Genomic DNA, 14,112 nt, shown 5'->3' on the forward strand with positions numbered 1-14,112 from the left:
TCTACCAATATTTTCACCAATATGGACTCCAACATCATGTATTATGCAAGAGGCATATTATAAGCCTACACCCAGAACTCTTCTATATTAAAAGGAACTTCATTTATGGATTGATTACCTTCAAAAACTTGAAGACACAGCAACCCAGAACTCTTCTTTATTAAAAGGAACTTCATTTATGGATTGATTACCTTCAAAAACTTGAAGACACAGCAACCATCTGTCAAAGGATCATAGTCTGCCACATATAACATGCTGGAAATCCTTCTCTTGGTTAAACTCGATCAGAAATTTGTTCACACCAACTTCTAAGAATTGAAACCAACTCTCACATCTCCATACTTTGGTCATAGTAGTCTTGAATGCTTATCGGTTAACTGGTCTTTCTGCTATAATCATGACCAATAAACAAAACTTACCATGTTGCAAAGCTTTGGCAGTAGAGTTGGAAGGTAAAACCACTACCCCTTTTTCTTTCTCAGTGAGACATAGGCCTTCCCACTGTTTAGCTAAATCCTCCTCCATTGTAACCTCTTCAAACCAGCCAAGCTAGTCTAAGAGACTTAACTCTTCCTAGAGAGAAAAACCTCACCCTGCAAGGAGAGGACTCGGTTTTGTATTTTGTTGTAATGCTTTTGAGTTGAAAGACTCGAAAAGCATATGTTGGTGGACTTTTCTAAAATGGTGGCCAGTAGGGCATAGCACATGTTTCTGTTCATCCCTTGTTTCACTAAGGGAACCCCAAATATGGTATAATATTTAACCGTAACTTTCAGTCCCGAAAACTTTGGATGTAAATTGCTCATTAAGTTAACTTCTATCCAAGTTCTTCTTGTTATGCAACAGTAAACTAAACTCTCTTGAGTAGCATTAAACTAAACAAGCCATCTTAGTAATTACAAAGGATATACATACGCAAATGGTAAAAAGCAATTCTAAGAATTGTTTCACGCTCTCTCAGTACACACAGATCATGTTGCACGGATCCTTGCCTTCATGACAATCTGCAGATTGCCTCCACAATCATGTCAGAGAACCAAACTCCAGTATGAAAGATTTCCTCTTCCCTGCAGGCATTTCGTCAGTAGGTAATTTAAGTGTTCTCTGTAGTGATGCTCTAGAATTTTCTACATAAACTCATTGTCCCGGTCTATTTGAGCAAGTCTTGGAACTTCAGCATCACCTTGTGAAATTGATCGGTGTGAAACATGTTGAATTTTGGGTTGATTAAAGCTGTAGCGCATTGGTCTGGTTGATCTGACGACATTTTGCATGGAGTTTACTGGTGGTTCCCTTTCTCCAATTACTCCGGTGAAGTTAACTGATGCTGAACTGGAATGTTCTCTTATTACACTGAAGTCCATGTCATTGAACATGAGGTTTGCAACGGCTCGGTCGATGGCATTGGTCTCAGATTCCATCGCTTTCTGACTTGCAGGCCTGCATGCATATAAATTGAGGTTTGATCAGGAGAGGCCAACTTCAACTGCAACCAGGACAAGGACCCGGAGACTTCATACAGATTACATGGATACTAATTGCCCAAGAAGGGGCCTAACAACCACATATGCCAATGTAATGGGACTAACCGTTAGAAAAGTGCTACAGCCACAAAGAGATTTCACAAAAGTAAATTTACAAACTAACGTGGTTTCATGTGATACGTTAAATTTACTTTACAATAAAACTAACTTTATAATCTAATGTACCACATCAAGCCATAATTTACTTTTGTGAAATCTTTTTGTGACTAAAGCATTTATCTAACTGTCAATGCAACAGAAAAAGTTTTAATCCATGTGAGAGTAGAAGGAATTTTTAAAACTTGGAATGAAGTGGATTAGTTTTTGTTAGAATAAGATTAATTCTTCAGGAATCAAAGCAATGGTTGGCTGTCATGGAATAGAAACATAACAATGAAACAAGATCTGTCCTATTGCCACCGGTGATGCCTCTGGCTTGTAATTTGGCTGTTGGAATGTCAATGACCGTGAGTAGCTTACATGGGAATTCTGGAAAGACTTTACATAATAATATAGAAATACAACAAAAAAAATGCAGTGAAATTGAATTTTACCTCATTTTTATATCATGTAGTGTCCATGGAGGGGGCTTTTCAGTGTCAAGATATCCACCTTCCTCCTGTGTTTCCATGTCATGGTGTTCCGAATTCTTTGCAAGGCGGTACAAAGCATCTCGAAAGCAAATCTGAGTCTTCTCCGTCAACTACTTGAAGTGAAATAGAGAAACATTGATGAGCAATATAATGGTGTTTACCAATAGTAATATAGATAAAAAGCTTTCGAGTTCTTAAAAATTTCACCTGTGCCATCACCATCTCAAGCTCCTCCAATACAGATTCTTCAGGTGATTTTTCCTGGCCCGAGTTTTCATTCAAGCCATTCTGCTCAGATGAGACAATGTCTTCTCCAAACTGCCCCTTAAGAAAATCGAAGTAATTGACTAACCAAGGTTCATGTCTCGTAACAGGTAACGAAAAACTAAACTTTGGTAATAAAAGTAGAACAGATAATAGTGGAGAGAACATATACTCCCTCCCTCCCTCCCTCCCTCTCTGCAGTTCGATTATGTGTACCCTGATGAAAGGATGATACGCAGCATGCAAACTTCACACATTTGGATAGTGAGATATTCTCATGTATTCTGTGAATAGTAGTGAAAAAGTAGTGAAAAAGTAATGATAAAATATTGAATAGTAATAAATAGTAGTGAAAAGTAATAATAAAATAATAAATAGTAGTGAGGTATTCTGACAACCGAAACTGACTCTGTTTCTAGAATACCATTTCCAGGTAGAAATACTAAGAAAGCATTTAGTCTGTTCAGGTTTATTACAGTAGGTTTTACAAAATGAACCTACTACATCATCCTGCTTACGCACAACCTGGTGGACTAATTTCAAGTTCTTGTCAAATATTTCCACCTGGGGAAAATCTCAAGAACAACCACAGCCTGGTTCTCTTAACTTGTTTCCAAATGGAAGAAGGTGAAATAAATATATAGATATATAAAAAAATTTCAGTTTCAGAAGTTTAAGGATTAAAATAGGAAATTATTGTTATTCTTCATCATCCTCTCATATAATATCAAATGATTGACAGATGAGTGAAAAATAAGAATAGTTTAATAATAATTTGATGCCACAGCAGGGGATAATAGAAGGACAATGATTAATAAGATGGTGAATACCATTACTCCTAAAACTAACTGTTATAAAATTCTAACTACCGCGACAGATTTCAAGATCTTGAATGTAGAAAGCGAAGCCATATTGAACCATAAATTCCTGCTAATGGGCAGAAAAGATAAAATTTCAGCAATCCAAACATCAAAATACCTGCCAATACCAGAAGCTAAACTTGGTATTGCAAAAGCGGTACTATCAACAAAGTCATCCAATATGTGCTTCTTCAATTTATGATTGCATTTACGTTTTCCATTGATCAGGCTAGTCTGCAGACCAGCAGTTAATGACTGAAACCAGACCACTTAATAGTTCCAGCCATTCAACTACGCATTCTAGTCCAGGTTTTGTAACACCAATATTAATTGATAAATTATAATTTACCCAGCAGATGGGAAAAACTAACCTTTATTGGCGCACAATCCATTTGCTCTGAGTTGCATGGAATAAACTGCACAGCAGTTACATCTTGATTATCCCGCCCCATTAATGAAGAGAAGGCATGTCTTTTGGGATACTTTGATTTTCCCACGGTGTTGTTTACATCAATCCACATGCTTCGTGAATCTAGATTGTCACTGGACAGCCCACCACAATGGGGGGATTCGGGAGAAAATTCAAATGACTCATCTATAGCTTCCATCTCAGGAAGATCTTCGAGTAAGGAGCTCCTGCATTAAGGGGTAACCAGAAGAGATTAAGTCCAAAAAACAAGATGAATACATCATTTACATGAATATAACATGCAGCGCTTTGGACATTGTTTGGATATTGAATGGCTCAATTAACTTGCAAGTGGCACACAATATATAAATGTATTTTTGAAAAACGACCATCAAAGAGTATGGGAAGTCCTTGACAAAACTGATGGTAAGTGATTAGCTCGTGCTTTTCAGATTTTAATTATCATATCAATGGTGACATGGTTTTAAATGGCCCAAGTCCTGATTGCAATTGGGCATCTGAAAATGCAATAGATTTTTATGTCAAGTTAAATCAGTTGACGTCATTTCCTACATGCAGTAAATCAAGTTTATCCCAGATGTTACGCTTGTACAAGAAAATGTCATTCGTCTGTTCAACTCCTTCTAAGTCATCAAGCTGGTAGTCCGGCCGATCATGTGAAGGTGATCTCCAGTAAAAAGCCCCCTCCAACAATCCTTCACATATGCTCGAGCCATTGGAATCATCTTTATCATGGGAAGTATCCAACTCAACTTCATTGCATAAACTGTTTCCATCGAAGCTGAGTTCTTGTTCCTTCAAATTTGATTCCTGGAGAAAGCACTTGTTAGGTGACCCGATCCTTTCAGATGTAGTTGTCCCCCATTTGGACCAGCTGTCAGGCGATGGGAGCCTATCTGATATGTCTTGATATTGAGGGACAACAAGCTCATCGATTCCATTCCCATAATACCAATCCATGAGACACGATCTGGGATCTAAAAGAAAAAAGGAAACGAGCATAAGATTGAATAGCCGTAGCAATCAGAACAGTAATACAAATCAATTACAGATTAAATTATCATTACGGAATACAAATCAATTTTTAATCTAAGACAGAACAGAAAGATTATGTATTAGAGGCGATCAAACAGAGCCTTAAGAATAATATATTGATATGCATACATACATACTACGTACGTGCGTACGTGTATATATAGACATAAAGTGTTCTATCCTTTGTTTCTTTTCTCTTTCTTCAAACGATAAACTATAACATAGGGAGAACCGAAGAAAATGAGTATAAATTACCCAGTTTAAACCTAGTTCCAGAATCAGATTACAAGAACAGATGTATCAAGTAGCTATCAGTAAGAAATTCATAATATTCCAGGGAAACAAGGCGAATAATAATTGATTTACCCTATCAATTTCTTTATTTTTAATGGGAAAAAAAAAAAAAAAAAGGATAGCTTTCCTCCACCAAGACGAGCATATGTATGCAGCTTAGTTGAGTGAAGGTTCAGAATAATATATTCTCAAATGATAATTCAAACTTTGGAAGCTTAATTTCTTCTCTTTCCCTGCTTTTTCTCAGCATCCAAAAAACAACTTTAATTTAACCCAAAAAAAAGAATTGAAGCCCAAGAAGCAAGGTATCACCGAAAAAGTAAAGAACAAGAATTTTACAAACAATACCAATCTTCAAGAATTGTGTATTCTATCATGCAGATAAACATAAATGCTTCAATTAGAAGTAGAAAGAAGTTCAAGGGAAACAGTCACCTTGCGAAGCGTAAATGAGAAAATGAGGAAAACCCAGTTCCTGACTCAAGACAGAGAAATCAACTCAGATCAAGAATACCTATAGAAATGAGTGAAACTTTGATGGATTGGTTATACTTGGTGCAGGAGCTTTAGAGCGTCTCAGATAGATTGGAAAAACTGAGGCAAGCTGTGTGGTTTTAAGAAGCCCAAATTAGTATTTTTAATGAGCAAATAAGTCTAATAAAGCAAGTTGGACAAAAAGCAGGAGAGAGTCAAATGTGTTTACCAGTTTTGTGGCTGAGGAATAAGGTAGGGATTAGTGGCTGAGAACCCTCCATCTAAAACTACACTAACATTGGACCACGTGGCAGTATCTGGTCCCACGTTTTGGAGATGAGGATCAGTATGGATTTTGGCATGAGGTGCCGTGTGAGCTGGCGAGCGGTGAGTTGCATCATAATAGGAAATTTTACAATAATATTATTTTTATATATTATATATATCGATATATATATATATAATATATACAATTACTCAAACTTTAATACCCTAAAACGATTCTTTTGGTTAAGTTTGGTGAGAGGCGGACCAAAAACAGCTGGACTGACCCCACTCGGGTTGAAAAGGAATGAAATATTCAAATATGTGGTAAAATAATTTTATTCATCAATTACTATTTATTTTTATATTTTATATTTATAATTTTTTTATAGGATATAGAGATATTTTTTTTATAAAAAATAATTATATTTTTTTATAAGATGTGAGATATGAAATAGTAAATAAGAAATTTTTAATTTAGTAATAATATATTTCAATCCGAAGTGACGATCCAACCAAACCGATAAAATTCATTTCAATAATAGACTAATATATAGTCCTGTCTTGATATTTTAGTTTTCCAGTGTTTATCTCATTCTTTTCTTTTTTTCTTTTTTTTCTTTTTTCTTTTTATTAATATAATCCTCTCTCCATCCTCTCACAAGTTTTCACCACTGACATCTATGACTTTCTCATCGGATATGAATCGAAAGATCGTTGACTCACTTCTGTATCAAAAACATTATTTATTTCATGATGCTTCCAGACATCTATGGTTTATAACGGTATGCCTCCTCTGTTTTAGAGCTTGTTTGAGATTAATACAAGAGATAGAGTTTAGTAACAACGTTTTTAAACGTAAAGTATTGAGGTCATATTTCACATCCGGAGCAATGTCACAGTTGCCAATCTTACGCCACCTACAACAAGGAGGGAGAATAGACTCCAATGACTTCCAAGGTAGCTTTGATTCCAAAGTTAGTGAAGAACACACGAGTAATGGCGAAAGCTTAGAATAAGGAGAAAATGACAAAAAGTGTTCAGAGATTCTTCCCATAGGAGGGATGGCTATTATTTATACTTAATTCGGACTCTACTACCGATGGAGGTCATGGAGTGTCAGGTCGTACCTGACCTGCCATCACTCTTCCTCCTGCTGTGACAGTGTGTCAATTTGCAGCTCAGACTGCCAAGAGAGATCGTGGCATGTCAGGTCGTGCTCGGTCAAATCCATTGCCACCATCCTACCAAGACAGGGTGTCAAGTCATGGCCAAGCCATCCTACGTACTCTGGCAGCGCGCCGTTGTGTGTCAGGTCTCCTGTCACACGCATTGGATGCGACGTGCCTTGCGTTTGACGCGCCCACAATGGGCACGTTCAGCCGTCTACGCACAGTGGGGTAGTCTGCACGGTTCCTTATGGCAGAGCTCGGTAGGTCACCGAGTCCCGAGACGGGGCTCTTAGCGTATTCGAGCTTGGTGCCAAAGCCTTTCCAGATAGGTTTACGGTTCTGGGCTCAATGCGTGGTCTCCTGGTCTAGGCTTCTAGCCCACGTCAGGATTTCATCCGAGGGCCTGGGGTTCCCGTAGCTTGATCTCTTTGGGCCTGGGCCCTTCTGAGATGGGCTCCCCTCACAGTACCCCACAAATTCCTATCACAAACATGTGGTGGGAATTCAAAACAACCCCAATAATGGTGTTGACTGTTTGCCTTCCGTCACTTCAAGTTCTCGAGGCCATTTATCCGTTTGATGAATGCGATTCGCCGATTCCCATTTCCCTTCTGTCTTTTGTCTTTAGTGGGCCGTCCACCAGTTGCGTTCTCGATGTCACCCGTTCGGCTTCCACAGATTCGGGTTCCCAAGGCCATCTGCCCGTTCAATGAACGCCTCTCCTCGTCTCCCATGGTCGTTCCGCCTCCCGATGATTGATTGGACATGCTGGCTGTCTCTTTCTCCATGTCTTGGGACCTCATTGGTTCGTGCCCCCTACTCACTTGACACAACGACTGCCATTTGTGCCGTCGCTTCGGCTACTAGGAGCCTCATGGCATTTACTGACGTCATCACTGTCATGACTGATTCATTTCCCATGCACTCTCCAACCTTCCTCTGCTATATAAAGCATGCTTCTCCTTCTTCTTCCTCCATTTCTTCCCGCCACTTCTCCAAGTTCCTTCTCCAACCGTCGTGCCTTACTCTCCTTCTCAAGCCTTTCGTTCATCTTCTGCCACCGTCTCCTTCTTCTTCTTCCATTGTGACCTTCCTCCGCCTCTTACTTTTCCATCGCTTCTCACTATTGCCATGCCACCCAAGGTTGACGCCGTTGCTCCGAGGGCGAGCACGCAATGAATCCTGACGGCACTGCGTCGCGGGTGGCTCTTTTCCAATTAATGTTTGCCAATGTTCTTTGTCTTCCATTCTACAATCTGGTTTGCGAGGTTCTTAATTACCTTGGGCTGGCCCCGGTGCAACTCCATCCCAACGCATGGCAGCTCTTGGTATCTAGTTGCGTCATCTTCCGGATAGCACTTAGTGGGACTGCTAAGGAGTACTCCGACTTGACAGCCCGGGAGTTCTTGTCGGTATATCGCATCAACAACCAACTGACGAGCATTTGCAGTTTCCATGCATGGACTCCTGGCCGGAAGATTGCTTCACTCAAGCAGTGTCACTCGAGCATAAATGAATGGTCCTGGATGTTTTTCTTCATGTTGGGCTCAGACTGGGAGTACCTTGAGGGGGGAGGCCGCCCAGAAGGAGTATCCTGTTCAGGCATTCTGGGGGTTCCTCCCTTCCTTGGAGAATCTGGAACTTACACTGAATCGGAGGGAGGAGGCTCATTTAGAGACGGTGATAGCTTGGGGGAGGGCCCATCCTGACGAGGCGCAGATTGATCAGACCCTCTCCGACAAGAACATTCACAATTTCTTGTCCATCCTCAATCACTCGTATGCGATCGATAGGAGCTTCTTGGGTGATTCCCTCTCCCCGGGGGCGAAAACGTGTCTCGAGCTCCTTTGGTAGCTGGGTGAAATGACCAAAGGTGCATCATGATCCGCCTTAGAGGAAGCCAAGTAGTGAGGCCGGGGGTTCCTCTTCCTTCTGTGGTCTTCCTTGGGAGTTTGAGAGCCATGCAGAGATGCCTCGGGGCTAGGGCATTCGCAGACAGGGGCAGCAATAGCCCTTGCGTCTGGAGATTCCGATCCCTTCAACGTGGGAGACCACATCATTTTCGAGCAGTTCGAGCTCCACCGTTGGGCCTTCTTCTTATTCAAGGGTCCATGACCTGCTTCCATTGGGTCCCTCCCCCCCCCCCTCCCCCTCGACCCGTTGTTTCCTTCCGGGGAAAAGGAGGACGCATGCGACCTTCAAGCGCACTTCTTCAATTCCTTTGCGCACTCCCCCTCGTGGGCCCAACATGTTCGAGCAGTTCATGTCCTTTAAAGATACCTTGGGGGAGGCGGTGGCCCATGAGGTCCCTCAGCAGACTCTAGAGGCCAGGCACCAAGGAGAAGGGCAAAGTCAGGGAGCCGAGCACCGAGAGGAAGAGCTGAGTCCAGAGGCAGGGGGCCGGGAGGAAGAGTAGGGTCCCTCCGAGGCCACGGGCAAGGAGGGAGAAAAAGGAGGAGAGAGAGAAGAATGAGAGCATCCCGACTTCTTCTTGCAATCGGGTGACGAAGAAGAAGAAGAAGAAAGGGAAGCAAGGGGAGGTCAAGGAGATGTCCCTTCTGCTGCAACCAGGAACCCAAAGGGGGTAGCCAGGTCCACCTCTCCCCACACCAAGGCCGCTCCCTCTCTGCCTCCTTCGCTATGCCTAGCAGGGCCGAGCGTGAGGGAACTTCCCAGGATCCTCCTGTTGTTGTGGAGCTAAGTGATTAGGACGATTACGTAGTACACTTAATTAAAATGAGACGCTTGAGGCTTTCTGAATTATTTGATTAGGCTAGATAAACTCGTAGAGGAAAACTTGTGCTTGAGGTATTCCATTGTATACTTATATTTTATTTTTTATTTTAATAAAAGTAGTGTACATGAGAAAGCCACGTGAATATATAAGTTTTTGGCCAGTATAAATAGCATTGCCCTTTAAAAAAAAAGTGAGTTTTTAGCCTTTTTTAAATGCGTGAAACATTTGTTATAAATTTATCAAACATTTAACATTCTATGCTTTTTTTGAAAAATAATTTATAAACTGTTTAATCAAACTCTCAAACTCAAAACTAAACAAGTGCTTAGACGTCTTTCTGCGTAAAATTCATTATTTTATTTATTTTTTTGTTAATTTTGAAGTTACCAAAAGTTTTGGTTAAGTTTGCCTTCAAAAATAATTTGGGTTAAAATATTATGTCTAGAATGTGTTTTGGGTTAGTGAACTAATAGGAAAATAATAATACCACTCTTAAATATGGCTATATCAAATGTGTCCATTCATATACATATATATATATGAATAAATATAGATAGAAGTTACTATTGGGAACATCCATTTTGCACATATAATGTGGCATCATCTAGACCACACATCTCCCCAGGTGAGTGGTGGAAATAATCAACTAGAAGCAGCTATGTAGTGAGTATAAAGTATACACTGCTACAATGGCTTCTCTCTAGTATTACTATATATATATATATATATATATCTTATATATAATAAGTGTCAATAAGCAGGTGTCGTCCATCTCTTTTTTCCAATTTTATCCTCAATTTTCAATTCATTTTACTGGCATTTCCTTCACTTTTCTTACGTTCTGCTTTCCACTTTTTTTAATTTTTATTTTATCACCGCTTGGACCACCGCTTGCACCGAACGCTTTAAAGTATAAAATCGAATTTCTTTTGCCTCTTCCTATAAAAACGTCGATCCTTCTGGTTTCAAGTTCTTATTTTTTGCACCACCACTTGCACTGAATGTTTTAGAGTATAAGATCAATTTATTTTTTCCGCTTCATGTGAAAACAACTATTTTATCAAATTGTGATTTCCTTTTTGTTTCCCACCGCTTCCGCAACTCTTATAGGATTCTATTATTATTTTTTTTCCATCGTTTTCTGGTTTCTGCAGCTTCTATAGATTTCTATTCCAGTTGTTATCTATAATTTTTTTTTTTATCACCGCCTGCACCGAATGGATTTAAGAATAAAATCTAAATAAATTTTTTTATCACTACCTGCACCGAGTGGATTTAAGAATAAAATCAAGTCTTTTTTACCGCTTCCTATAAAAGCCTCAATCTTCAGATTTTGATTTCCTTTTGTTTTCCACCGCTTCCGAAGCTCTCCACGACTTTCAAAGCTATTATCGGATTCTATTTTTAATCTGTTTTTTACCGCTTTCACCGCTTGCGACTTAGTATAAAAGTGATTGTCATCCTTCAATTCCTCCAAATTTGGTTCTCTACTTGTCAATCTCTGCAAAGCGTGGTATGCTTGCTTCTACTTCTTCTTGCCAGTTAAATATTTTTAGTCCGAATAATCTTCTCCCTCTGCTCTGTGAAACCGCTATGTTATTCTGCTGCTAGGCCGGAGACCTTGACATTGGCCATGCGGCCCCAACGATGCCGTCACGCTCAAAGAATCTGATAGAGAGGGAATTGACCATAGAGAATAACGAATAAAAATAGAATCAAATACTTCACTTCGTATATGGAAGACGAGATGGGTGGAGAGGCAGATGATGAGCCTCCTAACTCGGCTGGAGAGCTTGAACCCATGTGATGGCCAACAATGCGGTTTGTGGAAGCTGGAGGTTGGGGAGGCAGAAGAGGAGCAGGGAATGATCTGGACCCTCCACTCTCACAATGGAAACGTACTGGACACTTACACAGAGTTTTTACCTTCTGTGTGTTTCTGACGCTGCAAAGGTGGGTGGTTGGTCTAGGTTTACTAATGGGTCTTCCAATCTGCTTTCATAAGAGGTTCTGAGTTCGGACGGTTCGATAAGGGTACGTTTTGGTTTCTTATGGCTATGGATTAAGGTTACTGTGTTGTGTGTCAAAGTCAGTAATAGCGGACAAAGACGAGGGGCATTTTGTAAAGATGGATTTAGGTCATACATCACACTGTGAGGCTGTGACTCCACTGCAACGAGCGAAGTTTTTTCTAGAAACAATAAAAAGTGATCCTGTTTAGGAATTCGAGGATCTCGAGACATGTGAATGTACGCTTGTAGACCAATTTGCCCCGTGGCTAAAAGAGGTCACGTTTTGCTGGAATAGAGTGTATTGATCATGCGTGAAGTATTTGTTTTTTGATGGTTTACTTTAATGATGACTTGAACTTGAATTGGATAGCAAGTCAAATCAAAAATTTTAAATTTTTTGAACTCGCATGTAAGATGCATGTAAATAAGAATTTTTAATGGATTTACTTTGTTGAATATAAATATGTAAGGAGAGAGTTTTGTTAATGCAAGATTGAGAGTTGAGATGAGAATTTTATATTTTATTTAAAAATTTATTTTGTTTGATTTATAAATTTATTTTAATTTATTATTATAATTTTTTTAAATTTTAATATAAAATATAATAAATAATTTAGTTTTTTTAAATCTTAAAATAATAATAATATTAAAAAATAATATTTTGATAATATTTTATCATCTCAATCCAATTCAATTTAGTTCAACATCTAAACACAATCTAAAATATTATGTCTTAATATTATTATTGTTTTGAAATTTGAAAAAATTGAATTGGAATTTGAAAAAATTGAATTGTTTATTATATTTTGTATGAGGATTTGAAAAATGTGTAACAATGAGATGAGATGAGTTCAACACCTCGTTTGTATTCAAAACTCACCTCAATTCATCTCATCTCATCATTATAATTTTCTCAAATTTTCACACAAAATACAATAAATAATTCAACTTTTATTCTACTATTTATATACCATCTCAATCCATTTTGTGTTTTGTCTTGTGCTCTAAACTAGCCCTGAGATAAAATTTTATAAAACTAATTGGAAGAGAAAAAGAGTTAAGAAAAAATTATAAAATTAAAATATTTTTAGAATATAATTTTAGAATATTATTTTTGTTTTGACATTCAAATAAGTGAATTGTTTTCTACTTTTTATTTAAAATTTTGAAAAAATTTTAATGATTATTTTAAAAATTTTATATTTTAATTATGTTTGAAAACGAGATGAAATAAGATACAATGAAATAATATAAAAATTTTGAAATGAAATTTATTTTCAAATAGACATTTATTTGAAAATAAGTAAGGGGATGAACAGTTTTCTCATCAATTACACCCCTTTATTTATTTATTTATTTTTTTCAAGGTTCTCTCACGTGTTTTTGCTCTTTTGCCGATTAAGGTGAGTTTGAATATTGTGGTTTTTTTTTTTTTTTTTTGGATAGGTTGGATATTAAATTGAGATGAAAGTTAAAAGTTAAATAAAATATTATTTTTTAATATTATTATTATTTTAAAATTTTTAAAAATTATAATATTTATTATATTTTATATAAAAATTTAAAAAAATTATAATAATTTAATGAAATTAGTTGCAACAAATTGTGTTTTGAGATTAGTTGCAACAAAACAACTGAATATGGAAAAAATGAGAATGTTTTATATTATAGTTGCCAAAAAATAGAGACTTAACAATTAAGGTGAACATTCTTTCTCATATTCTGGAGTTCAAAATTTTTACATTATAATTAGAATATATTAATTTTTAATATTAATAAATAATAATTTATTTACTATTATTAGATATCAAGTGTATTTAGAAATATATGATAATAGTATATCAACTCTAATAGTCACTTTTGGATCTGCAATCATTAATATTTTGCAAATAGTATATATGATATTTTTTATGAACAATAAGAAAATTTAAAATATAGTTAAAACTATTACATTTCATAATTATATATATTAATCTATTTTTTATTATTACATATTTTTAAAGAAATTTCTTATTTTTAAAAATACTTTTTTATATTTATGCAATTGGGCACACGTGCAATGCACGTGTTTGCCCTTCACTAGTATGTATATATATATATATATATATATATATGTATATATATTTCTTAATAGTTAATTTGAGGCAAGCCGTGTGGTTTTAATAAGCCCAATTTTAGTATTTTTAATGAGCAAATAAGTCTAATAAAGCACAACTTGGACAGAAAGAAGGAGAGAGTGAAATGAGTTTACAGTTTTGTGGCTGAGGATTTAGGTAGGGATTAGTGGCTGAGAACCCTCCATCTAAAACTACGCTGACATTGGACCACGTGGCAGTATCTGGTCCCACTTTTTGTAGATGAGGATCAGTTTGGATTTTGGCATAATGCCATAAGGTGCCGTGTGACCTGGCGAGAGGTGAGTTGCATCATAAACTTGAATGCCCTAAATATCCC

General features: G+C 37.5%; 1 protein-coding gene across 2 annotated transcripts; it reads right to left on the reverse strand.

The window, feature by feature from the left end:
• Positions 1 to 846: 846 nt before the first annotated feature.
• Positions 847 to 5,637, reverse strand: LOC121257646 (protein LNK3-like). Of its 2 annotated transcripts, none has more exons than XM_041158768.1 (6): positions 5,435 to 5,637; positions 4,263 to 4,647; positions 3,612 to 3,876; positions 2,324 to 2,434; positions 2,078 to 2,226; positions 847 to 1,440 (listed from the first exon to the last, which is right to left on the reverse strand). In XM_041158768.1, exons 2-6 carry the CDS (start codon positions 4,628 to 4,630, stop codon positions 1,128 to 1,130), a joined length of 1,206 nt encoding a protein of 401 aa, XP_041014702.1. In that variant the 5' UTR covers positions 4,631 to 4,647; positions 5,435 to 5,637; the 3' UTR covers positions 847 to 1,127. The 2 variants fall into 2 exon arrangements, with proteins under 2 accessions (XP_041014702.1, XP_041014700.1); XM_041158766.1 differs by having other exon boundaries at positions 2,324 to 2,440.
• Between the last annotated feature and the right edge of the window lie 8,475 nt (positions 5,638 to 14,112).

The sequence above is a fragment of the Juglans microcarpa x Juglans regia genome, chromosome 3S, assembly GCF_004785595.1.
Source record: "Juglans microcarpa x Juglans regia isolate MS1-56 chromosome 3S, Jm3101_v1.0, whole genome shotgun sequence".
Taxonomy (NCBI): Eukaryota; Viridiplantae; Streptophyta; class Magnoliopsida; order Fagales; family Juglandaceae; genus Juglans; species Juglans microcarpa x Juglans regia.

Bases quoted from the DNA above. Each gene is read 5' to 3' on its own strand.
- LOC121257646 (XM_041158766.1), bottom strand. From the start codon at position 4,630: ATGGATTGGTATTATGGGAATGGAATCGATGAGCTTGTTGTCCCTCAA. The intron at 2,441-3,611 runs GTTAGTTTTTCC...GATTTTCTTAAG, and splicing joins TGGATTGTGCGCCAATAAAG to GGGCAGTTTGGAGAAGACAT. The intron at 2,227-2,323 runs GTGAAATTTTTA...CACTTCAAGTAG, and splicing joins TTGAGATGGTGATGGCACAG to TTGACGGAGAAGACTCAGAT.